This window comes from Galeopterus variegatus, unplaced genomic scaffold (genome assembly GCF_000696425.1).
Source record: "Galeopterus variegatus unplaced genomic scaffold, G_variegatus-3.0.2 Scaffold1506, whole genome shotgun sequence".
Lineage (NCBI taxonomy): Eukaryota > Metazoa > Chordata > Mammalia > Dermoptera > Cynocephalidae > Galeopterus > Galeopterus variegatus.
Genome location: NW_007727617.1, coordinates 222,817 through 249,107, shown reverse-complemented (window position 1 = coordinate 249,107; position 26,291 = coordinate 222,817). Strand labels below are relative to the sequence as shown.

General features: G+C 46.4%; 1 protein-coding gene across 1 annotated transcript in view; it reads right to left on the bottom strand.

Moving 5' to 3' along the window:
* The window catches only part of CUX2 (cut-like homeobox 2), a 219,622-nt gene that overhangs the window by 92,938 nt on the left and 100,393 nt on the right, over nt 1-26,291 (bottom strand). Inside the window, exons 2-3 of the mRNA XM_008577421.1 lie at nt 17,098-17,208; nt 13,277-13,324 (exon numbers count right to left, since the gene is read on the bottom strand). Coding sequence (XP_008575643.1) covers nt 13,277-13,312 — 36 coding nt within the window. The 5' untranslated portion in view covers nt 13,313-13,324; nt 17,098-17,208. The remainder of the gene's footprint in view (nt 1-13,276; nt 13,325-17,097; nt 17,209-26,291) is intronic.

The window sequence follows — 26,291 nt, the reverse complement described above, 5'->3', positions numbered from 1 at the left end:
TTCACTGGTCTCCACTAGTCTTTGGTTTTATGTATCTTAATTAAGTGTTCTTATTTCATGGTCGTGCTGAGAATGATTTTATTACAGGGCAGGAGTTTATAAACCTCAGGGAGGGAATAAATAAGAACTTTGTCTTTTGCAGGGTGAGCTCTGGGGCTGGAAGGGAGGACGGAGAGAATTTAAGAAGTGGTCTTTGAGGGTGGGGAGGCAATGGGAGCCAGTGTGCCAGGAGAGCCTGATTCAAGGTGATGCTATACTTGGCAGGGCAGATCTGGGGAACTGGGGGCCGGAGCACAGGAGCAGGCCTGGGGGCTCAGGCTACCTCTCACTGGCTTTTAGGCCCTGTAATTCCCATTTGCCTCCTGCCTCAGAGCATTTGCATGTGCTGTTCCTCTTACCTGGCATGCCATTCTGCCCTTCCTGTGGCTACAATGTCCCTACTCTTGCTTTGGCTCGTAGATCACCTCCTTCTGGAAGCCCTCCCTGACATTCCAGGATGTTCTCAGAGCTCCATGGAGCTCCTGGCACAGCCCCTGCTGCAGTTGGCAATTAATTATATATTTACTTGCTGTGTGAGTATCTGAATTACATCTGTCTTCCCACCAGAAAGTCAGCTCTGGGAGGGAATGGGCTTTGTCTTATTTGCTTCTGTGCCTGCAACAGTGCCTGGCACACAGTAGCTTCACTGTTCATATCTGCCGAGCACATGAATGAGTGAATAAATAAATCAGTAAGGTGATTCAATCTCTCCCACTCTCTGTACACCTAAAAGCAGGTCTCAGCAAACTTTTCCTGTAAGAGACCAGATAAATATTTTCAGCTTTGTGGGCCATACAGATTCTGTTGCAACTGCTCATCTCCTCTGTTGTGGTGGGAGAGCAGCCATAGACAAATATAAATGACTGGGCATGGCTGTATTCCAATAAAACTTTATTTACAAAAACAGGCTTTGGCCCAAAGGCCATAGTTTGCTAGCCTCTGACCTAAAGCATGCCATTTATACCTCTATTCTCACTTGATACAAGGATTATTCCTGGTGGTGTGCTGGAGGCTGGCCTACAGTGGCTTGCAAAAACCAATTGTCAAATTTTCAGGAACTTTGTAAGCTGTTGTTAAACACAGCTATTATTTAAAATTAAATCATATAAATTAATTATACAATTAAATAAATTATGAACCTTGAGAACATTATGTTAGTGAAATAAGCCAGTCACAAAAAGTCAAATAGTGCATAATTCCATGTATATGAGGTACTGGAGTGGTCAGATTCAGTGGTTAGAGACAGAAAGTGGAATGGTGGGTGTCAAGGACAGAGGGGAGGGGGAAATAGGGAGATAATTATTTAATGTGTGCAGTTTCATTTTTGCAAGATGAGAAGAGTTCTGGAGATGAAAAATGGTGGTGGTTGGGCAAGAGTGTGAATGTACTGAATGTCACTAAAATGTACAGTTAAAAATGGTTAAGACAGTAAATTTTATGTTGTGTGTATTTTCTAAAAATAGAAAAAAGTAATATGCAATACTCATCACTTCCTAATTATCTGACTGCATTTTACTATTCTCTGGGCTTTGAGGTTATGTGCATCTACATGTCTGTGTGGTAGAAATATTCTATAATGAGGTGACTGCATGTCTTTTCCCAGCTCCATGTCAATGACATCGTGTTGGCAGCTTGAAATGGGCCACAGAGGGAACATTTACACCATGGAAATCGGCACATGCTGCAGACCAGGAAATCGGCACATGCTGCAGCTGTTCAGCTCGTTCCAGCACACCACAGTCATCTCCACATGTCTGTCTCCACCAGATGCTGAGCTTTAGGACAGAGGTTCTCAAACATTAGAATCACCAGCAGAAGCCTTTATAATCCTGGTGCCCAAGCTTCACTCCAGAACAAAGACGCTGCCCACTTTGGGTTGGGACCCAGGTCTCAGTATTTTTTAAAGCCCCCAGGAGATTCTGCTGGGCAGCTGGGGTTGGAAGAGCGTCATCTATGGTAGAGCATCTCAAACTTTAATGTGCACATGGATCACAGGGGGACCTTGTGAAACTGCAGATCTCAGTTCAGGAGGTCTGGGGCGTGGGGCTGGGGGACCAAGACTGCATTTCTATGGAGCTTCCAGGTGATGTGGATGCTGCTGGCCCGTGGACTGCACTTGGAGTAGCAGAAAGTTCCAGGGAAAGACACTGCTGCAGTCTGCACAGCCTCACGCATAGCTCTGGAACTCACCTTTGAATTCTACTTTGGTTTGCAAATTCCTCTCAGCTGAGTGATAACATTGGCTCTCCATACCCATTTCCCAGGATAAACAAGGTGGGTGTTACAAGAACCCATTCTACAGATGAGGAGACTGAGGCTGGAGGTGAAGTGACCTGATCCTTCCTTCTTCTGTCTGTGTGACCTTAGGTGCATTTCTCACCCTCTCTGGGCCTCATCCCTGCTGCTCATGGCATGGGGAGGGTTTGACTGTGATGCTAGATGCCAGATGGCCTCTTGCAGAGCCCACTTCACAGAGGGCACCCACATTCAGGAAGGTTCCTTTTCCTGTACCTAAACTTGGGGATGGTGCTTCAGGAGCCCCACCCTGGCAACAACCCTAGGATCAGGCAGTCCAGCCCTCTGCCTCTGAGCAAGGTCAAAGGGAAGGCGAGAGTGAGGCCTCTTTCGGTGCCACTGCACTCTGCCTCAGCAGCATGCACCACACCCACAATTAGTTAATACACCGTGGGATGATTTCAGAGTCATAGTCATCTTAGTCATAGTAATGGTGACAGTCACAGCTTCTGACACTGAACTGAGCTTTCTTTGCTCCAGGCACTGTTCTAAGCCTTTATATCTATTACATTCTTTGATCTTCACCCTCACCTTGTGAGGTAACGGCTATTATAAAAGTCCCATTTTACAGATGGAGATGTCAAGGCACTGAGAGAAAAACAACTTGCTCTGTGTCACAAATTAGTAAGTAGCAAAGCTGTGATTTGAATCCAGGCAGTCTGGCTCCAGAAGCCTGAGCCTAACCATTGTACCATACTGCCTCTTAAATAACTTGTGTGCATGACGCAAATGGGCATGTCCCTCACTGTATTCTGAGCTCCCTGGGGATAGGGGCCATGTCTGTCTTGTTTCCTGCTGTATCCCATTGGTCCCACACAGGGCCTGCACATAGTAGGTGCTCAAGAAACAGTTTGTGAATGACGGAATGGGTGGGCTAGTTTAATCTCTCCCATCTCCATATCCTGGCCACATTAAACTCAATCACAACTGTGGTTGTCAGTGGCACTGTCTGAGGTTTGTGTCTGTCTGTCTCTCCCACAAGACAGTGAGCACTGTGAGGACAGGAAAGGTAATCGGGGCTGTTCAGTGCCACATCCCTCGAGCCTGGCATTCACTCTGATATACAGCAGGTGCCAAATAAATGTTGCTGAATGAAGGTCTCAGTGGAACTGCGAAGTGAAGCAAGGGTGTGTGTGTGTCCTGGGGGAACTGGTTGGAGGGGAAGGGGCACTTGTGGAGAAGAGGGCCAGCCCCTAGGGTGAGGGTGGGCTCACCAGCTGCCGGAATGAGCCCTCTAGGGAGCCACATCATTGCCCGGCCCTAGCTGGATTTCCAACAAGAAAATACTGGTGGGAGCCAGGGTAGAAGGGGGCAGTAGAAGGAAGCTGAGCAGCCCTAACCTTGGGAACTACAAGGGTCACAGCCCAATGGGAGGTCGGGATGTGGGTCTGGAACATTCTGTTCTGGAGAGAACAGGGAGGGTATCTAGAGCTCAGCAGGCTAAATAATCATTATCCCACAGTTCTGTCTCTGCAAAGTTTACTCCACATCAAGCTCTTCATCAGCACTGAATCCCTGCAGCCTCCCTAGGTGGTGGTAGGTACTGTTACCATCCTCACTTTACAGACAGAAAATCGAAGCTTCACTGAAGACCCTGGCAAAGGGCAGAGCTGCTATTTGAACCTGGGTCTGTATGACCCTTACGTCATTTCTACTCTACCAGACGAATAAGGAATGTGTGGTCACCTCTCACCCCCAGCATTTAGCACTGTTCCTGGCACACAGTAGGTGCTCAATTCTTTCTTGAACACGCAAGTACATAATAATGTTCGCCACCTTAGCCCCAGCATCTCTCACCATGCCTGGCACATAGTAGGTGCTCAACAAACATCTATGGATTGGATGAATGTATGACTTTGTGAAGGGCCACACGCCCCATGCTGGTGTCGTCAGGGGGCTGGCCATTGCAGTAGCTTCCACCTGGCCTTCCCTCACTTCCCTCACCTCCCAGGAGGCAGACGTGAGCGCTAAGAGACACTCGCCCAACACAGCCATGAGATGGATGTGCACCCGGTGGCCTTATCTCCCTGCCAACTGGCCCTGCACGGCCTTCCATAATGCAGTCCATTAAAAGGCTTGTAAATTTTCATACACGAAAGTCTACCATGGCGTCAGCACAGACTAATTGTTGTTAAATGTGCGGGAATGTTACTGCCACACGGCTGGAGCAATCACTCTTCCCAGCTTGGCCCAGATGCCGGCCCATTCCTCTGCAGGCAGAAAGCTTACAACGTTCGCACAAGGCCAAAAAGCAATTCGTGTCAAAAAGATCAATAATATAAAAATAAAGCATGAGAATTCTAGTTAAAGGGAATGTCATATAAATATGTGGTTCACGTCCATGATTCCAAGATTAAAAAAATCAATCAATATCGTCCTTTAGATGATGTTATTTCTAATGAGAAATACCCGGAACAACTGCAAATAACTGCTTAACTGGGGGGAAAAAAGCATTAATAATTTACTTTATAAGGCATATGATACCGAATGAAAGAGGATTGCTGCTGGTTCTTAATTTGGTTGTAATACGGCGTGACAAGTTCAATGACGCTTTAGTGGGTTCTCAATATTAAATTCAGAAGGATGTTCAGTTCCTTGTAAGTTTTACCCCAAGTAAGGCAGGCAGGCTCCACAGGGGCAAGATTTGGTTATGGGCAGCTAAGGACACTTGCTCCACCAAAGTTATGATGTCATCAAAGAGGGGGGTGTATGGTGTGTGTGTGTGTGTGTGTGTGTGTGTGTTTGTGTGTGTTGCATGCACACTCACATGTTGAGGCAGTAGGGAGGGACGTGAGACATTCTCCTCACTTCATCTGATTCAAGCTGCAAGCAACGCCCATTCATTGAGCACTTACTATATGCTAAGTTCTGAGCTGGGTATGCAGACCTGGGTTTGAATCCCAGCTCCTTGTATGTGATGGGCTTCCCTGGAAGATTCTGCCTAAAAGAATAGCAAAGACACATCTGAAAGGCACAGGTATGGCTGAGTGACGAGGTCCTTTCCAGCCTTTAACCACCTGCGAATCTCCAGTCCAGTCACTCAATCTAGAATTCACATCCTTATTTCCTCCTGCACTCTCAGCCCCCTCAAGGGCCCATTCAGTCCTCCAAGCTGAGGTTTGCATCTTCCACCCTCTGCTCTGCTGGTGAAGAGCTGTGTGAGCTTGGGCAAGTGATTTTACCTCTCTGAGCCCCAGTTTCGCACAATGATAGCAGCAGTTTCCGCTTAGTGTTTCTGAGAAACATTTTCATGTTGCTGAGAAAATGTGGTGCATGAGAGGCATCACACATGATAAACTCCATGGTTTGGGATCCTGGCCTGAGCTACTACTTACCACCATGGGCTGGGTGAAATGGGTGAGGGCAAGAGCCTCTTTGTGGGGCTCATGGGAGGAATAAACATGATGTGGCCAGTCTCAGTTCACCTGCTAGGAATGCTGATTAATGTTCATGGAGCACTCACCACGTGGTGGGCTTTGTTCTTGGGGCTTTCAAGTATCAGTTCATTGAGCCCTTATACTGAACCTATTAGGTGGGTACTATTATCAACTTCATTTAAAAGCAGAGAAAACTGAGGCCCAGAGAGGTTAAGTGACTTGCCAAGGTCACACAACCAAGAAGTGGACGAGCTGGTCTGCAAGCCCATGCCAGGGTGGCTCCAGAGCCCACACTTGCCCCTACCGCTCATGCTCCCAGGTGGGTCCCCTTGTCAGCAAGGCCACTTCTCCCTAGTCTTGCTGGCTGATCAGGACTGCACGTGTCTAATGCCTGTTGTGGCCCCAAAGAGGCCCCACTTATAATGGGATGGTCTCACCAGTGCTGGGATCACCAGAAAAAGGGTAGCTTGGGGTGTGAGAGAATTGTGACATCAAAGACAGAAGGAAGAGCAAATAATGTTAAAAGGCAAAAAAAGAGGCCCCACTTATAATGGGATGGTCTCACCAGTGCTGGGATCACCAGAAAAAGGGTAGTTTGGGGTGTGAGAGAATTGTGACATCAAAGACAGAAGGAAGAGCAAATAATGTTAAAAGGCAAAACAAAACAAAACAAAACAAAAAAAACAAAATCCAAAAAATGTAATTAAATACCTGTTAATTACATTTCAGCTCACAGGGAAAAGCAGGTGTCTGCAGGCAAATGCGGAGCAGGAGGGCTGCACAGGGACCACCAGAGGACGCATCATATAGGGCTGGGTGGAGGCTCAGGGCCAGGGTGGGGAAGGACGTGTGCATCTCAGGGGATCTTAGCAGTGAGGAGGGCACCCTCCACTCCATTCTCAGGCAGCTTGGCTGCAAGAACACATACTGAGCCCGAGGGTCTTGTCTTAGGCTAGGACTCCCCTTCCCTACCCAAAACTGTCTGGGAGGGAAAAGCTGGAGACCCTTGGTGTTTCAAAAAATGTCCACCTGCAGGTGGGACAGACGGTGGTAGTGATGGGAGAGTTGATGACGATTTCAGGTTCTAGGTTCCAGATGGTAGCAGTGAGCAGGGACTCAGGTTGGAAGTGCAGTGGGTACAGTCTCTCCTCTCAGTCATCTCAATCAGATAGCCTCCCATGCTATCTGATTAGCAGTCAGAGCAATCCTGTTAAAACTTGAGTCATAGCTGGTTCCTCCTCTGCTCTAAAGCCTCCCATGGCTCCCACCTCATTCACAGTCACGGCTAAATTACTTACAGTAGCCTTAAGGCCCTGGATGATCTGGTGCTCTTTACCTTTAGACAGATGCATAAAGATAAATTATGTTAACTACCACATTGGATACATGTAGGGGCCCTGCCAGTGAATGAAGGGGGCTTCAAGCTTGATGGGGTTAGGGGCCATCAGGGAGGGCTTCCCTGCCCCCCTAACTCCCCCCTCCCCCAGAGGACTGGAAATTTTAAAGGAGTTAATCAAGTAAAGAGATGGTACAGGGAAGAGCATTCCAGGCAGAGGGAACACGTGGTAACACCCTGAGATGGGAACAAGGCAGATCAGTGAGCTGGCTGGAGGGAGAGGCAGGCAGGCCCAGAAGGCAGAGGGGTCATAGAGGGTGGCACCTGAATTCTCATGCCCCTTTGGTTCTCTCCCTGCCTGAGGTACAGACTTCAGCACTGAATAGATGCCAGCCATCTCCTCTCGGAGCCTCAGTTTCCTCATTGCGGATAAACACAGAACCTCCCTGATAGAAATACCGTGAAGAATACATGAAATAATCATTAGAAAGTGTGTAGCACATAGTAGGTGTGCAGCAAGGAAAAAGGCAGGGGCCACCTTCAGTGACAAGCATGGCTACTTATAAACTGACCCTAGTGGGCGACTCCAAGTTATAGTGATTGTAGATCAGGAGGTGGCATGTGGCACCCTGGCTTTTGCTCTCTCTCCTTGTCACCTGCTGGTCTGGCCTGAGTCTGATCAACCAGAGGATCCTGTCAGGTAGATGTGGGCAGAAGAAGAGAACTCCCAGCCTTCTGCCCCCTTGCAAGTGGGGTTAATCAGGTTGGACTGTTGGACACCTTTGGCTAGATAAGAGCTGTCAGGAAGGGTCTAAAATACCCTGGACCACAGCAGCTCATGATGTCTTACATCTCTGATCAGGCTGCACCCCCAAAACCCATAAGAATCAGGCTGGCAAAGTGTCACGCCCCCCATTTTGCAGGTGGCACAGTAGAGGGTAACTGACTCAATGAGGGTTATGCACAGCTACTTGTGGATTGATTGATCGAGACATTCGCTCATCCAACAAATATCCACTGAGGCTGGGAGCTGGCAAGTCAGGCACTGTTCCCTGCTCAGCCACCTAACTCCTGAGAGGGGAGGCCAAAAAACCCCAATTCTTGCTTTCTTGCACATCCCTATCCCAATGTGACCTCTCTGCTCCTCAGCAAACAGAACTTCCACTGGGTCTGCTCTTGACTTCCTTTAGCCATTAGGGTTTATCTCTGAGCTGCACCCCAATCCCATCAGAAGAAATCCAAAGGAGAGGAGACAAAAGCCTGAGAACTGTTGACACACCTCAACCAGGCGCTGGAGGGCAATGTCAGGTCTGGAGCTGAGGAGTCTGCATGTCTTCGTGTGCTCTGGCTCCTGTCACAGGGAGGTGATGGCTGTTCTAGCAGCATCTGTCATTGTCCCTCTGGAGTGAGGTGGGGAGAAGGCTATACTCTGCATAGAGACAGAGGCCTAGGAATTTGGCACTGGTAGAAAATCTTTGACAAGGCTAAGATCTGCCATAAGGCTGAGGTTGAGAAGCCAGGGAGTAGGGAAGAAGAGGGAAGAGAAGGTGGAAGAACAAGGAGGGGAGAGGAGAGAGGGAGCAGAGGAGGGGCACTCTATACATCTGGCTGGTCTGGTCATCGACTGCTGTGTAGATGCAGTGGCTCAAAACAACTTATTATCTCTCACGGTTCTGTGGGCTGACAGGGCTCAGCCGAGCGGTTGTCTCTGGCTGTCTCTCGGGCAGCCACCGCTGGATGGCAGGTGGTGCTGCAGTCATCTGATGGCTCAATTGGACTGGTCCAACATAGCTCCTTGACTCATGTCAGTGCCTTGGTGCTCCCGGCCCTCTCCTCCACAGTGTCTCATCAGCCAGGGCCTCTCCATGAGGGGTAGACTTTTCGTAGCAGGGTGGTCTCAGGGTAGTTGCATTTGTTATGTGAGGGCTGGGTTTGAAAAGGCAGGAAGCAGAGCCACCAGGTAGGCTAAGGGATACGGTGGGCATTAGTACCACCAGTGTCATTTCCACCATGTTGTACTGGCCAAAGTAGGCACAGGCCCAGATTCAAAGCATGTGGACACAGACTCCACCTCTTGATGGGGGAGTGCAAGGACATGATGCAGGCATGTGCGGGGTGGGAGATATTGCTGTGGTCATGATGGAGACAGGGCATGAATGTGAAGTTCAGCAAACAAGTGGAACCTCTGGGAGGAAAGCAACAGGCCTCCCTTGGGCTCATGATATAATTCCTGGACATTATTTCTATCATAGGGACTCAACTCCTAGGGACACTCCTTGCAGGCAGGGACAGTGTCTCACCATCTTTGGGCCCTCCACAACCCTCACATGAAGCCTGGCGTATAGTAGATGCTCCACAAGTATTTGCTGAGTGGACCTGCATGGTGCCAAGTGGAAGGGTAGTTCCATTTCCTTTCGGAAGTCCTTCTGAGTATTGTATAAACACTTGTTCTCCCTCATGCCAGGAGGGGTCAAGGTGACCACAGGTTGTGACCTTCACTGGACTAGCATCTAGAACACTGCCTGATATACAGTACATATTCAGCAAATGTTTGTTGAATGAATAAATGATTGCATGGGCTCAACTGAAGGTGGTCGTGCCACAAGAGATCCCTCAGACCCTGGGAGGGTAGAGGGAGAACATTCTCAGCCCCATACAACCACATACATATGCTATGTTGACAAGTGACTCACTGGCCACTTGACACACACAATCTTACTGAGTCTGGAAATCCTATGAGCTGCTTCTATTTACAGATGAGGAAACAGTGGCTCAGAGACACAAAGTCACTTGCCAAGGTCATACAAGCTTGTCAGTGTTAGGGTGGGACTCGGTCCGTGGGTGTGTGACTACCACAATTCCCTGCTTCTGCTGGATGTCAGAGGTCATGTCAGCCCCCTTGGTTTCCAAACTGCTGTGTTGCAATTGGGCCCAGATGAACATATCTGCTCCAATACAAGCAAAAGAGTTTTCCATCACACAGGCCACATTCCCTTCAAGGTGGAGGAACAAGGAAGCAGAAAAAAGAAAGTCTAACAGCGGCCCTGCTGTCTTCCTAGATGGGCCAGTGCACATGCTCCTTAGAAAAGTTTCACCTCTGATTTAGCATAACAAAACTTTTAATTTAGATGTTTTCATGTCTCTCTCCAAGTAAAAATAAGTTTAAAATAATGACTGTAATAAATGAAGGTAATTAATTGTAGTTTGTTCCTTTACTGTCTAGTCAGCTTAATTTTACCTTTTCAACTAATAATGAGAAAATAATTTTTGTGCTCAGAGGGTTAATGATATGTAACTGCGAGAACTGCTAATTGCATGTTGCAATCCATCCATCAACAACCCCATCTGTGCGACTTGATTATGTTTGCTAAATTATTGCTTTGAATTATCTTTCATAAAGCAACTTTTGTAATTAGCGGGGCTTTCGTCTTGCTCTTTTCTCTGTGTGCAAGGATATTCAAACTTTGGCCATTTCAAGCTGTCTCCATTAAGCCACCTTCTCTGGCTGTCTTTGTTTCACTGAACAGGGGAAATCAAAACTGTCCTTTAAGCAATCAAGGCAGAGGGAGAAGCTTCCTTGATTCACAGCGGGGCAAATTCATTTCCTCTCCACCCCCCTCCCACTGGCACACACACACACAAAAAAAAAGACCCACACATAGGTACTATGAAAAGATAAGATGCCTAGATTCTGCATATACCAAGACCAGTGGAGTTAAATTCAAGAATAAACTTGAATGTCGTATATTTCAACGAGAGGCCCGCACTAGGGAAGGAGGGATGACGGGTGTGATATTCAGCCCTCGCGTTTTATGGGCTAGTTTATGTGACTTGGGACAGTGTTTGCCCCAGGGAATATTTCCAGGAGGTGATTAATGCCCCCTTGGGAATCCCCAGCTTCAGCCCCGAGCCTGGTGGATTGCAAGAGGGAAGAGGCATAACGGATGAGCCCTCATTAAAAAAATTAAAATGAAAATCAAATTTGGATTATAAATGGCCTGCGTGTGTGCAGCTTGTTGTGGAAGAAGAAGATGCTTTTTATTAACACCTTTCTTTAGTGGTGTTTCTCCCCCAAGGCGCAGGGAGGGACACAGCAGCTGCAATGGTTTAGTCAATAGATCATGAGGAAAGCAGGAGTTTCAGGAATAAAATTCCAGACGTATGTAGTCTTTTTGGTACATTAAAGGGCCCTCTTAAGAAAATTAACGAAGTTCTTTGAAGATCCCAAGCTATTAAAACAGTGTCTATTGAACATGCTACATGGGTTTTGGAAATGAGAATTCAGCTTTGTCTTCTCTTTCAGCCCACTAAGACTTTCTCTGTCCCACTACTGAGCACCAGCTGTGTGCCAGATACTGCATGGACTCTTTTAGCCTCATTTGCCAGAGGAAGAAAGCTGAAGTTCAGAGAGGTTAAGAAACTTCCCCCAGGCCACACAGCTAGTTTAAGAAGCAGGGCTGAGATTCAAACCAGGCCTGTCTGAGTCTGATTTGCATGTGCTTTCCACCAGCTACTGAAAAGATGACCTAAGTCATGCTTGCTTCCTACAGGGACAGAAAGCCCCCTTCTTTTGCATAAAAAGCCCTGAATACCTAGTTAGGAAAGAGGCAGATTCCAGCCCAGCCACAGTACAGGCCAAATAAACCAATGGAGGTCACTGATAACAGGAATAATAAAATACCTGAGACTTCTAATATGCAAGGCAGTCTTTTAAGCACTTCTTGGTATTAACTTTGTTCTTCCTCAGTCACAACCCTATGAAGTAGGTATAATTATTATCCATTTTGCAGATGAGTAAATGGAGGCACAGAGAGGTTGAGTAACTTGCCTAATAACTGGCAGAGGCGGAACTCAGACCCGGGCTGGCTCCAGGATATGTGCTCTTTCTTCACTCTCTAGCAGCTTTCTGTATGCCAGACATTACATGAAACCCTTTCCTGTGTTATATCTCAGTTAATCCTCAAAACAACTAAAAGGCCAAGAGAAGCTCTATTCACACCAACCCAAGCAAGGGAATAGCCAAGAAAGTGACACACTCTACAAAACAGCTCGAGGCCTGTTTTGGGTTGGGCAGAACGATCGGCTGCCTGAGAGAGCCTGTGTGCTGAGCGTACCTCATGGGACCAGCAGTTGGGAGATGGGAACCTCTTTTTTTAAAAAAAACACAAAGTCATGAAAACACATTCCCAATATTATTGGCCCTCTCCCCCCCCCCCCCAGCCCAAGCACCTCACAATCAAATGAATCAATACCGGATGGCGCTATAAATAAATAAGCACATCAGTCAACCTGGTAATAAAATGAAAGGATGAAAAATACGGAAATCAGTGACATTTGTGTAAATCCAGTTATTATTTACTTTAATATTGCCTTATGCACTTAAGTGGTTCCAAAGAGACAGACTTCAAGTAACATGGCACATGGCAGACAAGAGACTTAAAATGCATCCCCACTGGTGAGCTCTGAGAAGCGCCACTCTTTCTGGGTTCCTACCTGAGTCCAGGGAAGCCCGAGAAGAGCCCCCTCAAGATGGAACATTTTAGAAATGGCTCCCCCACCAGTCTGACTCAGTGTGATTCCAGTCTTTTCCTAGCCTACCTCCTACACCAACCAGACAAGTGGACATTCTCAGAATCCTGGTCACAAAGTCAAGCAAAGAGGAGAGATGGGGAGGTGTGACCCCATCCCAGGGCTCCAGAAAGGCAAGAGAGACAATTTGCTGAGGACAGCTCAGCTGCTGCCAAAGGAATGAGGGCCTGATGGGTTGGCAGGAAAGAATGTGAACAATGGTGATCTTATACTCAAAGGGTGGGATGGTAGAAAGGATTTCTGAGTGGGCTGGTAATTGTCTGGACTTACCTGCAAGGCTGCCTTAGAGAATCAAAGCAGAGTGGAATGCCAAGGGAGAACAAAGGTCACCTAGTACAAACCTCCAATTTTAAAAATGGGAAACCAAGCTTGGAAGATAAGGCGGTTTGTTCAAGATCTTACATGTAGCAGAGCAAAGTCTAGGGAGAGGAAGATTTTTCGGGATCAGACTCTGGAATCCCATCTAACAGAACAGAGAACCCATTCTTATAGACTAGACGGAACGGGACAGAGTTTGCAATGGGGGCAGGGAAGCTTCTGCAAGCTTCCAGAGGCGGCTGGCCTACTCTGGCAACTCTAGGTGGGACAGGAGGGGGAGCTGGGTGTAATTTTCTGACATGCTGTGGGCCTTGGGTCTTACCTCAGCTTGGAAGCTTTTTAATACAGGAGCCACCATCTCTCTGATTTCCTGAAAAAGAGATCAGTGAAGAGTTCACCATAGTGCCAGGTGGGACACCCCCCGGCCCCTGCTTGCAGCTCACTGTTGTCCCTGGGGTCAGTGTTTCCCAAGCATGTCCCATGGGATGTGTACTCCAGGGGATTTCACAAGGGTTGCACACACAGACACAAAGACATACACACACAGGGGCGCCAAGCCAAATCACACTGGAAAACATCAAGTCCAAGAGGCTTCTTTCCTGCAGGACTTTTCAGAGCCTTTAATGTAATGCACTTTGAGTGTTTCTGGAAGAGGGAGAGAGGAAGTGGCATTTCCTAAATGGATTCAGTCATGGAATGTTCTTTTAAGCAAAGTATCTTGTGGAACTGGTGGTCCATCATGGGACACTCTTTGGAATGGGGACTGGAGAGGTGGCCCCAATTCTCTACACTCAGTGCTAAGTCATCAAAGTCCCTTCATTAAAACTTTCTGTCCTTCCAGGTGTTACTCAGGGGAAGCCTCCATCAAGCTGCTGTCTTTGCTATCCCACCCAGTTGCCACCACTCCAGCAAAGACTGCATTTTGCATTTTAGCAACACCACTTCTGCACCTGTTTCTCCTTCTTCACCACAATGTGCAGTTTCTGGGGACTTGGCTGGATCCTACCTGGTGCCCCCACCCTTCCAGTGGTGCATGGCTCAGAGGAAGGGTTCTGCAAGTATTTGATGAACTCTATGAAAGTGGGCTGTCTTCAGAGGGGAGGTTTGTCCTGGTCACCCCAAGTCTCCTATTTCTAGACCCTAATTTCCTGACTTTCCTAAGTGACCTTGAGGTTCCCAGCCCCAAGAGTTCTCGGGTGGATGCCTGTGAGTTCTCCCCAGTATACAAGAGGGAAGGCTGTTAGAATCACATGTCTCATGATCCCAACTCTTAAGTCCTCCAATTTCCTCAGATCCAGTGGTGACTCTCCCAAATCCCAATCAGCTACTACCACAAAAAATCCCCATGGGAAGAAGTGAGGGGGTTAGAGAAGGTGGGGAGAGAGGGGCAACAGAGAGAAGCTGAAAAGAAAGAGATGGGCAGGATACGCATGTTCAGGTAAAGAATAAACCCCTTAATTATGAAAATAAGGTTGTGTTGCTTCTGCCCCTGGAAAAGATCCCTCTTCTGGGCCCTGGGTCCCCTCCTCACTGATTTCTGTGCCCCAGAGCTTCTCAGCTGATGTATGTTGGGGATCTCAGGAAGGATACTGGCAGTGCATAGGAACCTAGTGGATTTGACCACAAGGAGGCACAGGTGTGTGGGCTGAGCGATGGAAAAGGAAACTTATGAGAATCGAGGTCACAGGTTGTGAACCCAAATGCTCACCGAGGCCAGGCAGGAACTGGACATGAGGGAGGCAAGAAGTGGACGTGAGGGAGGCAGGCTGGGACAACACATGCCTGGTCTAACAGGACCAGCCACTGCTCAGCTCCAGCTGATGACTGCAACTGATGGGCATGGAGCCTCTGAGTTGCAAGATCAACCAAATGGTCTCAAAAGATACCAATAATCTGATGTTTAGGTGAAATCTTCTAAAATACTAAATGTTGGCAACTTATTGTAAAGTCTGAAAGAATTTACATCAAATAAAAATACACTGGCAAGGGACCTATGGCCTAGGTTTAGGAAATGTTAGTACCAGGAGTCGCCTCAGAAACCATCTATCCAGTCTCTTGAATTTACAGAAGGGGAGACTGAGGCCTCAGTCTCCCTTGAGCAGGGAGAGGGGCTGGCCTGCTCAAGGTCACACAGCCAGTGAGTGGTACAGCTGGAATTTAAACCCAGGTCACCAAACAGGCTCTTTTCACAACCCCACCCTCAAAAGAATTTAGGGGATTCAAATCTCAGAGGCATTAGGGAGGATGGGGGGCGCTTTGGGCCAATGCCAACCATTCCTAGAAGCCCCTTGCTCTGTCTGCTTAACTGCTAGAGAAGCCGAGCAAAGGCACGAGCAGCAGGTGAGTTGTGCAGTCGCCTGACGATTCACTTAAATAAAGTCCTGGCATGCCTCTCTACATCAGGAGAGACTAGTTCCAAAAATGAGAATTTTCAGAGGCACAACTATAATAGGAATGGAAACTTATTCCTCCTAATTACATAATTGCATAATTATGCAGTATTAAAATTATGTAAGCTGAACTCAGAGGCTTAAAACCTGGCCTGGATTTCCCTCATTACCTGGGGGCTCCCACGTGGCCTGGGGAGTAAGTTTGCTGTGGAGGGGAAGGAGAATGACATGGAGAGTCTAAGCTGAGCAGAGAGAGAGGGGGCATGTAGGGATGTGAAGACCTGCGGCCGATTCAGCTCTGCTTCCCAGAGACTGGAGAGTCAGAGGCAAAGGAAAATCAGAGGATGAGAGTCTCTCTCATTCTGGGGAGAAAAATGAGTTTAAAGACCAAGCTGTGCTCTGTTCTAAAAGGTAAGGGAGGGATCCTTTGCATCACCTATGGCTTCTCAGCTGGTGGAGCCAAACCAAAGACCTGACTTGGCCTTTCTGAAGCCACAACACGGGAGACACTCTCAGATCTGAGATTCATGCCTCTTTTCCATGCACACTCTTTCTAAGGCCTCAAACCTAAGATTCCTTCAAGATGTGCTCTGTGGATGAGTTCTAGACAGATCCCAGTCCCCTCTCTTGCCTTGAAGAACAAAAGATAGTTATGACTTGTGTGAGAAGGATTCGGCAGCTAAGAGACTAAGGGTGACTTGAAGGCTCAACTCCTCTGTGCTCATGTGGCCTGATTCCTGGCGGAGCCTGCCTCTTCTCCATCTTTCTACAGCCCCCTCCTCCAACAGCAAGACAGCAGCAGGAGCCCCCAGTGATTCAGACTGGCAGAATCAATGTCTCCCATCTGAACGCCCAACTCTGCCCCACCCTCCTCCAGGATTCCAGTACACCAGAGCAGGTAGGTCCAGAGTGCTCACGTGTTAACCTTTGGATGACCAGAAGGAAACACAGCTGGCTTTGAGGGAGGTCTGGCCTTAGAGACCCCTGATGTCTGTTTCGCATAATAGCGCTTATGCGCCACATCTCTGCCAATGTGATATAGAGTCAGAGGGCTTTATTTTTCCTATTTGTGTTTATCCCATTTTTTTTTCTTTTTAAATTTGAGAAGCAACAGGGGGGCATGATAGAAGAGGGAAAAGAATTCACACATTCACTCCTGTAAAGAACAGAAGCATGTCTGCTCTAGTCTCTTCCTCTGGGGGGCCCTTCCATTGCTGGGGCTGGTCATTTTCTGGGCCACCCCCAAGGCAGCTGGGAAAGACAAAGCTGATTGCTAGAACTGCAAGGGAGGAGGTGAGGGGGAAGAATGAGGTGCATATATAGGGGGTGGGAGGGAGAGTTTTAGAGGTGAGCAAGAGAAGGCCTGGAAAGGGTGGTAAGAGTCTATAGCTGCCATCATCCAGATGCCAATGGAAAAGCAAAATAAAATCAAATAAAATCTAGACAAATTGTCTTTGCCATCAAGGCCAAGCATTTGACTTAGATATGAATGTGGGGGGAAAAATGGATGTTTTGCAGAGACCTCAAAAACAATGACACTAATGGAGAAGCTTTCTGCCTTTACTTTAGACAGCCCTGCTGAGCACCACTATACCAAGAAACACTGAAAGGTCGGAGGCTGTAATTTTTCTTTGTGGCTAATTAGCTTCTTTTCTTGTTAGTCACTTATGTCTACAGTTTTCAAAATATAGTTTGAACAGAGAAAAATCTGCATTCCTACTGAGTTAATTCTATAATAGCAAATATACTATACCTCAGGTACATTTTTCTTAAATTCCCGGCGGAGTTCAATTAAATGTTTATGAGAATGTTCACTCTCCTCCTGCCGTGCAGACAGCTCGGAAGCGACGGAATTAAGCTCCTTCTGGAACAATAAAAAAAAAAAGAGAGAGAGAGAAAAAGAATAAGATTTTTTCCTCTGTTCACTCTCCTCCTGCCGTGCAGACAGCTCGGAAGCGACGGAATTAAGCTCCTTCTGGAATAATAAAAAAAAAAAGAGAGAGAGAGAAAAAGAATACGATTTTTTCCTTTTTTTCCTTTTTAATCATTGTACAAAACAGCATTGTGAACAAGTTTTCTTAACTTACAAAGCTGAGAAAAGACAGGATATTGACTCCTGGCACAAATGAATAATTTACGAAACTGGGGATGCAACTGAAAAAAATCCAGGACAGCTTTTCTGCTCATTGGAAGTCTGGCCAGATCAATAATCTCCCATAAAGTTGGGTGGAGTTGGTTTTTTTTTTCCATCTCTTCCCCACCCCTCTGCCCCACCTCTTAAATTTCCAAAGGAGTGATGGCATAAGCTTGTCAGTAACTGTAGAAAACATCTCCAAACCGTGTCAAAATAGTAAAGTGCGGCATATTGTATGGGCATATTATAGTGCAAGAAAGTGCTGTCGACAGCTTTCATATATCAGAGATGGGAACTGCTCCAACTATGACTTACTTACACTTAAAGGTTCATAAATATGCCTTTTAAGATATAGATGGCTTTTTAATTTCAGTAGATTTTGGAAAAATGAAGGTGCCAATAAGAAGCGAGCTGACCTTTTGTGTTTCCTGCAGTAAATCACTTAAGGTTCAAGAATAAGAAATATTTCACTGAAGAGTATGACTTAGAAGAAATGGACTGGAAGGCACCTTGTCTGCTTGTGTGCAATGAAGGCATCAGACCAGCATTTTACAGGACGTACCAGTGAGGGAAAAAACAGGGAAGGATGGCAGGGAGGATGTTTTAGCTCACAAACATCACAGACAATATCTGCTGGTCCTACATGTATATTCGATCACCCCTCTCGAAGCTTTCTTCACTTTAATGGTGGCAGTTTCACAAGGGGAGTACAAATCACCATGAGTTGTCATGGACTTCATTTGCATAATTCAAGAAATGCTGTTTATGTGGTCTGTTGCTTTCTCACATCATCCTGAGATGGGCTTTTTTTCTGGACCATAACTTGAGGAGCATTTCTGTATATATCACCCGATTATATTTGCAGCAATCAAGCCCCATAATTTCCTAAATACAGCGATACAATAAATTTCTGCAATCAGATTTATTAAAAACATGCACACAGATGCGGGAGTGTATTTTTAGGGTGAACTCTTTAATCTAACATATGTATGATGAGGCCCAGCACCGTGTTGAAAGACCCCATTTGTCATCGCTAATACACATTCATCTTGCACACACAATGAAACACTTTTACCATTAGATAATGAAATAAAAGTACTATTAACCCGCTGCAAATCCTTTTCCCTCTAAGAGACAAAATGCATGGTAATTGTCTTATATCATGACTGAGAGTCGGTAAATCTGCTCAGCAGCAGTTCACCATAGCACAATAAACCTTGTACCCCAAACCTGGGACAAGTGTCTCTGGCCTATGGAACCTTTTGGAGAAATCAGGGAGGGAATTTCTATTTTTGGAGAAATGTCTGACCTCTTCGTAGAATCCTGAAATTAGAGGGAGAGGGTGGAGGCATAAAAGCTATTTAAGTAGAGGTGAGGAAACCGGACCTGGATTGCTCTCCAAGGTGCTGAAACCAAATCAATTCTATGCCGCAGCACAGGGTATGCTGACTTGGAAGTGCGGATTCCAGTCCAAACACCCCATGTCATTTTGAGGCAGGTGAAGAGCAAAGTGTCACAGGAGAGTAGAGGAGAGATAGAAACAGAAACCATTTCTGACAGGTCACCAAAGTGACAGAAGAAAAAAGGGAAACTTCTGGTTTATCATCAATTAAAACTAATTGCAGTTTCCAATAAAGAAAACACAACTGATCACAACCAAAATATTGAGTGACTGTGGAGAGATTGGTGTTTGCAGCAACAGACAAAAATCAACCAGTTGGTGCAGCCAGGTGGACAGAATCTCACTTGGCAGGAGAGAAAGAATGGGAAAGCCATGGTCAATCTGAGTTGTAGTAGAGTGCTCACAGTTTTTCTTGGTTTTTCTCATCTCTCTTGAAGACAAAGATGTGATTTTTACATTGCTGCAGGACAGACAGAATGGGAACTTGGGTTTGCATCACTCGGTTTTGGATTATCGTGTGTCTGACACTATGTTCTTATCTCAGGACACTGTACCTCCCCCCACCACAGCAACCAATATACCTCGGTAGGGGGGCAGGGTGGACTTCGACTCCTTATTAAAAACATCCAGTCCAGGCTCTGAAAGGAAATCTCAGAGCAGAAGTCCAACTGCTTCATGTATCATACCAGACAATTATGCCTGGCTTCCTCCACCGGCACCTCCCAAGTCATTGGCAGGTGCAAATCTGACAGGCAGGATGTCTGCTGCATCCACACTGCAGAGACATCAGAGCCAGGCAAAGCAGGGGGATATCAGCAGGTTCCCAGCCCTGGCCCCACTGCAAGCCCAGCTCTTGGTGTCCCTGCTGCTCAATGCTTGAGGAGCAGACTCTGTCAGACATGATGTCCACGTTCCTCTCAACTTTGCCTAAATTGATGTTCATCTTTCAACCCTGAACTCTTGCCACGCTTCTATGGGGAACACACTAACAACAATAATAATAATAATAATAATAATAATAATAATAATAGTAAATAATAGTAATCATAACTACCATTTATCAAGTGCTTACATGCACCAGGCACTATGCTAACCTCCTAACATACATCACCTCATGTAACAAACATTAATGCGTCTGTAAGGTGATTCAAGCAGAGATGAGGAAATAAATTACAGTCAATTCTAGTAATTGAGGTGTGGATTATCTCCTTGGTGGATTATAAAGGCAAAATTTTAATGCCCTGCTCTTCAGCGGGCTTCTGCTCCACTTTCCCATTAGCCAGGGGGTGTTTAGAGAGCTTGATTTAAATGATGTGAATGTGTAAAGTGTCAAGCATGGTACCAAGTGCTCAATAAACATTGGCTGATATTAATCTTATATTTAGATAAAGTGAGAGTTCAGAAAACACCCCTCTAGATCAACAATTCCAAGAATTCTGGATTTCACACGTTAGAAAAAATTTTACTTAAAAAAAAAAAGGAAGACTGACAGAGTATTGCTAAGCTTTACTGTATCATGTGAAGACATTAAAAACCATTCCGTCCCACCCTAAAAGAAAGGGTATTTAAACATCAACAAAGCAAGCGGGCCAAGGACAGAATTGACAAAGGTCTTTTAAAATAAATGCACTTAAAATAAAAAGCTCATAGCACTATATTTATTTTGAAAGAACAGAAAAAAATCTGTCATAAACATAAATCAGCCATGGTCTGAAGTGGAGTTTTAGAAATGTGTGTTCAAACTACCACACAGCTAGCCTGGCTTCTCATTTGCTAATCAAGCAGAAATCGGGATCCTCTCCCACCCTGGCCCCCAGCCCCCATTCCTAAGGGAGCCATGATTAACACAGCCCCAGACTTTGGGCCAGGCCCAAGCAGGGAGGAGACATCTGATTAACTGGCCATCAGCAGCAGACAGACAGCCCGGAGCCCGGTGCAGACCATTCAAATAATGATCATCATAAACAGCCCATTTGCAACTAAAAAGAAATAATTTTAATGAGCTTGAAGCAGATGATAGATGCAGCTGAGGCTCGGGCCAATGTGCAGAGTGAAAGGAAGCTGGGACTAAGCCGCACCCAAGACCAGGCGCCGCAGGAAGAAGCTAGGGCTGGAAGAACGGGATCTGCTGATGGGACTGTAGCCCCCGTTGCCCAGCAAGCGGCCCTAGCTCCAAGAGGGTGTGCCATCAGCTTGCTGGGCAATCTTGAGACTTAGACCTCCAAGGCACTCAGAGTCTCAGAATGTATGGGCCATAAGAAATCCCCAAGGTTGCCCAGTTCATCACTGTCCAAACTTTGACCTCACCTATCCCTCTGTGCGAATTGTGCCATATTGATATACCACCTGAAATATTTACTTAATATTTATCTTTAAATTGATTCCTATTGTTTTCTTTTTGATTGAGATATGCATAAACTTTAAGTTCAATGTTAAGCTCAATGAATTTTTACACCCACATAACCACTACCTAGATCAAGATATAGAATATTCAGGTTTCTAGCAACTCGGAAAGCTCCCTTGTGCCCCTCCTAGTCAGTACCCTCCAAAGTAATCATTTATCTGACCCTAATATCATAGATAAATTTTGCCTGTTCTCGACCTTTATATAATGACTCCCCTCTTTTTAAAATCTAAATAAGTGCATTTGAAAAAGACACTAGAGGGCCAGCCCGGTGGCACACTGGATAAGTGCGCCGCTTGGGAAGCGCGGCAGCACTCCCGCCCGAGGGTTCGGATCCCACATAGAGACCGGTTCCCGCTCACTGGCTGAGCGAGGCGCGGGAGCAGCCCCGAGGGTTGCAATCCCGTTGCCGGTCCCCGGTCCGGGGTCCGGTACGGGGGCAACACTGAGGGTTGCGATCCGTTGCCGGACACGGAAAAAGACAAAAGACAAAAAAAAAAAAAAAAAAAAGAAAAAGACACTAGAGAATCCTGTGCCATAAACAGATGGTAGCCATTAAAATAAAAGTACAATGAAAACAAAACATAGCTGTCTGTCTTTGTTATAAAAGGTTAGCAAGTACTGAAGAGGTGTTAGAGGTATGTAGTTCCCGGCAGAGACTTTCTCCCTGTTGGAATGAGAAGGGATGGAAGAGAACCAAGGAGGGAGAGCTATTCTCATGACCAGAGTCAATCCCTTCTAAGGCCAGATCTACTGACTGCTTACAGTCTCACGTTGCATCAGTGGGTATGTGTCCCATGCTTTAGCAAACACTAATCATATCTGATGCTCCCATTTTAAAGACGATAAAACTGAGGCACAGACAGCTTTGGCTACCTGCCCATGCCACATAGCTGGTTTAGAGGTTGGTTTTGCTCAGAGGGAAGGGTGGGTCTTGGCTGGGGAAGGAGAACTGTTGGTTGTCTGTGGGGAGGCAAGTGTAGCATTCTCAATTTACTTGGGTTTCCCCAACCTTATCCCAAAGTGTCAACTATATACAAAGCTTTGAGCCAGATGCTGTGGTCTTATGAGGGATACACACATAAGACAATCTGAGCATGTGAGTCCCCCCTGCAAGTGCCCACTCTTCTGAGCTCCAAAGACACCCCCATACTCAGACATATCCCCCTAATACCAACTCTGAGAAATCTTCTAAAATAGATGCAGTGATTGTTGAGGGGCAGGGTTAAGGAAGCAAGGACCTTAGGTGTTCCTAGGCTTTGGAGGGGTTTCATGAAGGAAAACCGCCTCTTTCTCAGTACCCTCTCCCTGCCCCCCCCACCCCTCAAAACCTGCCTATGGCTCACCACTACCCAAGGACAACCTTCTCACTCCCTGCTGGCCCCCCATCTTTCCCTCTCCTTAGGCTTTGGAGGGGTTTCATGAAGGAAAACCGCCTCTTTCTCAGTACCCTCTCCCTGCCCCCCACCACCCCTCAAAACCTGCCTATGGCTCACCACTACCCAAGGACAACCTTCTCACTCCCTGCTGGCCCCCCATCTTTCTCTCTCCTTGCTTCCTTCCCAGATTTAGCCACACTAAATTTCTTGTAGTAATCCAAATGCACCAGTGTCCTTCAACTCCATGGCCTACAGACTCTGTCTCCTCAGTCTGGATGATCTCATTCTGTCTTTGTGGCTGATCTTACTCAGTCTTTTTGTCTCAGCTTAAATGTCTCCTCTCCAAGAAGGTTTCCTGGACACCTGCTCCCCAAGTCTAGGTGTCTTCTTTGTGCCCCTGTTAACTCTTTCTGGTATTTGCCACCATATTTTATTTTTTAAAACCCTAGAACCTTTTCTTCAAATGCAATCTTACACAGAAGTTACTTATAGAAAACAATAGCTCATAGTTAACATTTATCGAGAGCCTATTATTATATGCATGCTAATATTTATTGAGTACGCTAAGCACTTTATGTACATCATCTTCAGTAAGGATATGTGGATGAAATGACAATTGAGATTCCAGGCCAGGTCTCAAAAACCAGGATGAGCAGCGATAATGACTTCCAATATAATCACCAACTCCCCCAAATGCAAACATGAGCTTGCTTTCACTTTACTGCAGGGAAATGTAACCAAAGATATTGGACCTCATCCATCCACTTATCCATCCGCCCACCCACCCATCCATCCACCCACCGACCCACTCATCCATCCATCCATCCACCTATCCATCCATCCATGGTCTCTGGTGTGCTAGACATTAGATAAGGGGGATGGCAATGATGAATCAGACAGAGCCTGGATCTTCCAAGAGCTCAGAAATCAAAAGAGACAAGTTAGGATATAAGTAATTGTGGTAAAAGGTGACAATGACCATCATGTTGAGACATTACCTCCAGTGCAGGCTTGGAGAGAAGTGGAATCCTAATGTGTCTTCTGTATTGCCTTTGGGTGGGTATGGAAACTGATGGGGCAACGGAGAGGTAGAATTTTAATCAGCCTCTTCTAATTAATTAAATCACTGCATGGTCCCCAACTTGGGCAAGGGCTACCATTCCCATTGAGGTGTTACCTAGGCTGGAAGCCCTTTATCAAACATCAATCTAATCACCTGACTAACCAACCATTTATCTATTCATCCAATCACCCATCTATCTATCCATCCATCCAACCAACCAACCATTCATTTATCTAACTAATCATCCATCTTTCAAATGACCAACCATCCATCTATTCATCCAACTGATCATCCAACATCCAGCTACCCAATCACTTAACCAGTCATCCTTCCATCATCCATTCCCATCCAATCATCCATCCAACTAATTACTGGCCCCAATTCTGTACCAGGCAAAGTGCTAAGTAGTGGTATATAGAAAACAACTGACATAGTCCCTGTCTCTGAGTTCACAGTGCAACAAAGAAAACAGACAGACAGATCAATTCCAACACTGTGCCTAAGTACAATATGAGAAGTTCGAATAAAGTGTGATGGGAACACAGAGAGCAGGGTGACTTGCTGGGATTGGGGGAAAGAGTCACCAAAATGGGAACATCTATCTGACCTGGGTCTGGGAATATGAAGAGCTTGTCAGATAGAGAAACCAAGCATCCCAGGTGGAGGAAATAGGACTACTACAAAAGCTCCTAACTGGTCTCCCTGCTCCTGTCTTTTCTTCTTATTAACACATATCATTATTAAACACAGTATGTATTTTCCTTATTTTATTTACTAGAATAAAAACTCTATGAGAGCAAGACAGAGATTTTTGTCTTTTCCTCTTTATTATATCTTCAGTGCCTAGAGCAGTTCCTAATACATAGTAGGCTCTCTAAAATTGTTTGTTGGTCAAATAAATGAATGGATGGATGAATGCTATGTGTCAAGGTCAGAGGCCCTGAAAGAGTCTGGTCTCTCTGGGAAACAGTGACATTGTTCAGAGACCACAGACCTGCGTTCAGATCCTGGTTTTGACACCTCACTAGCAGTGTGACCTTGGACTCAACCTCAGTTGTCTGTGTGTAAAATGGGGATAAAAATTCATGTCCATGGGGTGAGAACCCCTTGAGAACCAGACTGTAAGCAGGTAAAGTGCTTGGCATAGTGTCTAGCGTCTTAAGAGAGTTAACAAGCTCAATGGAATGCCAGTCCCTCAAGGGTGGGGACTGTCTCCATGGGTTCTAGCTCAATGCCTGGTACACAGTAGGCATTCAATAAATACTGCAGAATGAATGACTGTTAGATATAAGCTTGAGGAGTCCTTTGTGGTAGGAGCAAGGTGGGGCCATCATACTGGGAACCAAATGTCTCATTCTGTGTCTGGGGTCCATGGAGCTATTCAGGGCTTTGCCATCAGAGTCCCAGGGAAACACCAAGGAGGAGGGCTTCAGGGGATACTCAGAGCAAAGGGACTTGTTCTGTCTGCTGTAGGGGAAGTTGGGAGTGTCGCCTTCAGAGGGGCCATAGAGGTCCAGCTCTGGGAGGGGGCTGGTGGTGAACTGGAGTGGAGGGTACACGCTGGCCTGCCATGAGGAAGGAGACAAGACAAGATGGATGGCCCGCAGCCCACCGAGATGGATAACCAAGCTGTGCTGAGAACTGGGTTACCAGAGCCATCCATCACTGCTGCACGTATGTAAATTTCAGATGCCAAGACGTATTGGGCCAATTATCCGAGGCTGGGGCAAGAGGCAGTGTCTATGAGACACAGTTCTCAGCCAAGCTGGCTTTACTGCATTCCATGAGCTGGGCCGGGGTGACAGACAGTTCATACTCCATCAGAGAGCCACATCTTGAGCTTGGGTGTGTGCTGAGAGGCTGCCAACTGCTTCTTTGCAAACTCCAGTGCAGCGATAAAAACAGTACAATAACTGTCCCATCGAGGGCTTACTATGTACTAGGCCCATGCTAACTAGCACACAAAAGTTAATTTGTTTCTCCCAGCAGTTCCTGGAGTGCTGTGAATTCTCTAGAAACATCCGTTGAGGGAGCAAATGAATGGTCCTCTGATGCAGGTGCCATTTAACACAGGGTACCTGCAGAGAGACAAAGCTGCTAACTCAGAGTCACACAGCAAGGAAGTGGCATCACGGGGACTTGAACCTACTGGTTCTTTCTACTGGGTTGTTTCCTTGGAGCTACATTCCAGATACTGACAGGACAACCTTACCTTGACCTGGCTGTCCTCGACAAGGACTCAGGTGGCCTGAAGACCAGGAGCATGGCTGGGCCTGGTCGGTCTCTCTGTCCATCCGTCCATCCATCCATCCATCCATCCATCCATCCATCCATCCATCCATCCATCCATCCATCCATCCATCCATCCATCCATCCATCCATCCATCCATCCATCCATCCATCCATCCATCCATCCATCCATCCATCCATCCATCCATCCATCCATCCATCCATCCATCCATCCATCCATCCATCCATTCACTCACTCATTCACTTCACAACTATTTTTTAGGTGCCTACAATGTTGCCAGGGACAAGACAGACCCAGCTCCCACCCACGTGGAG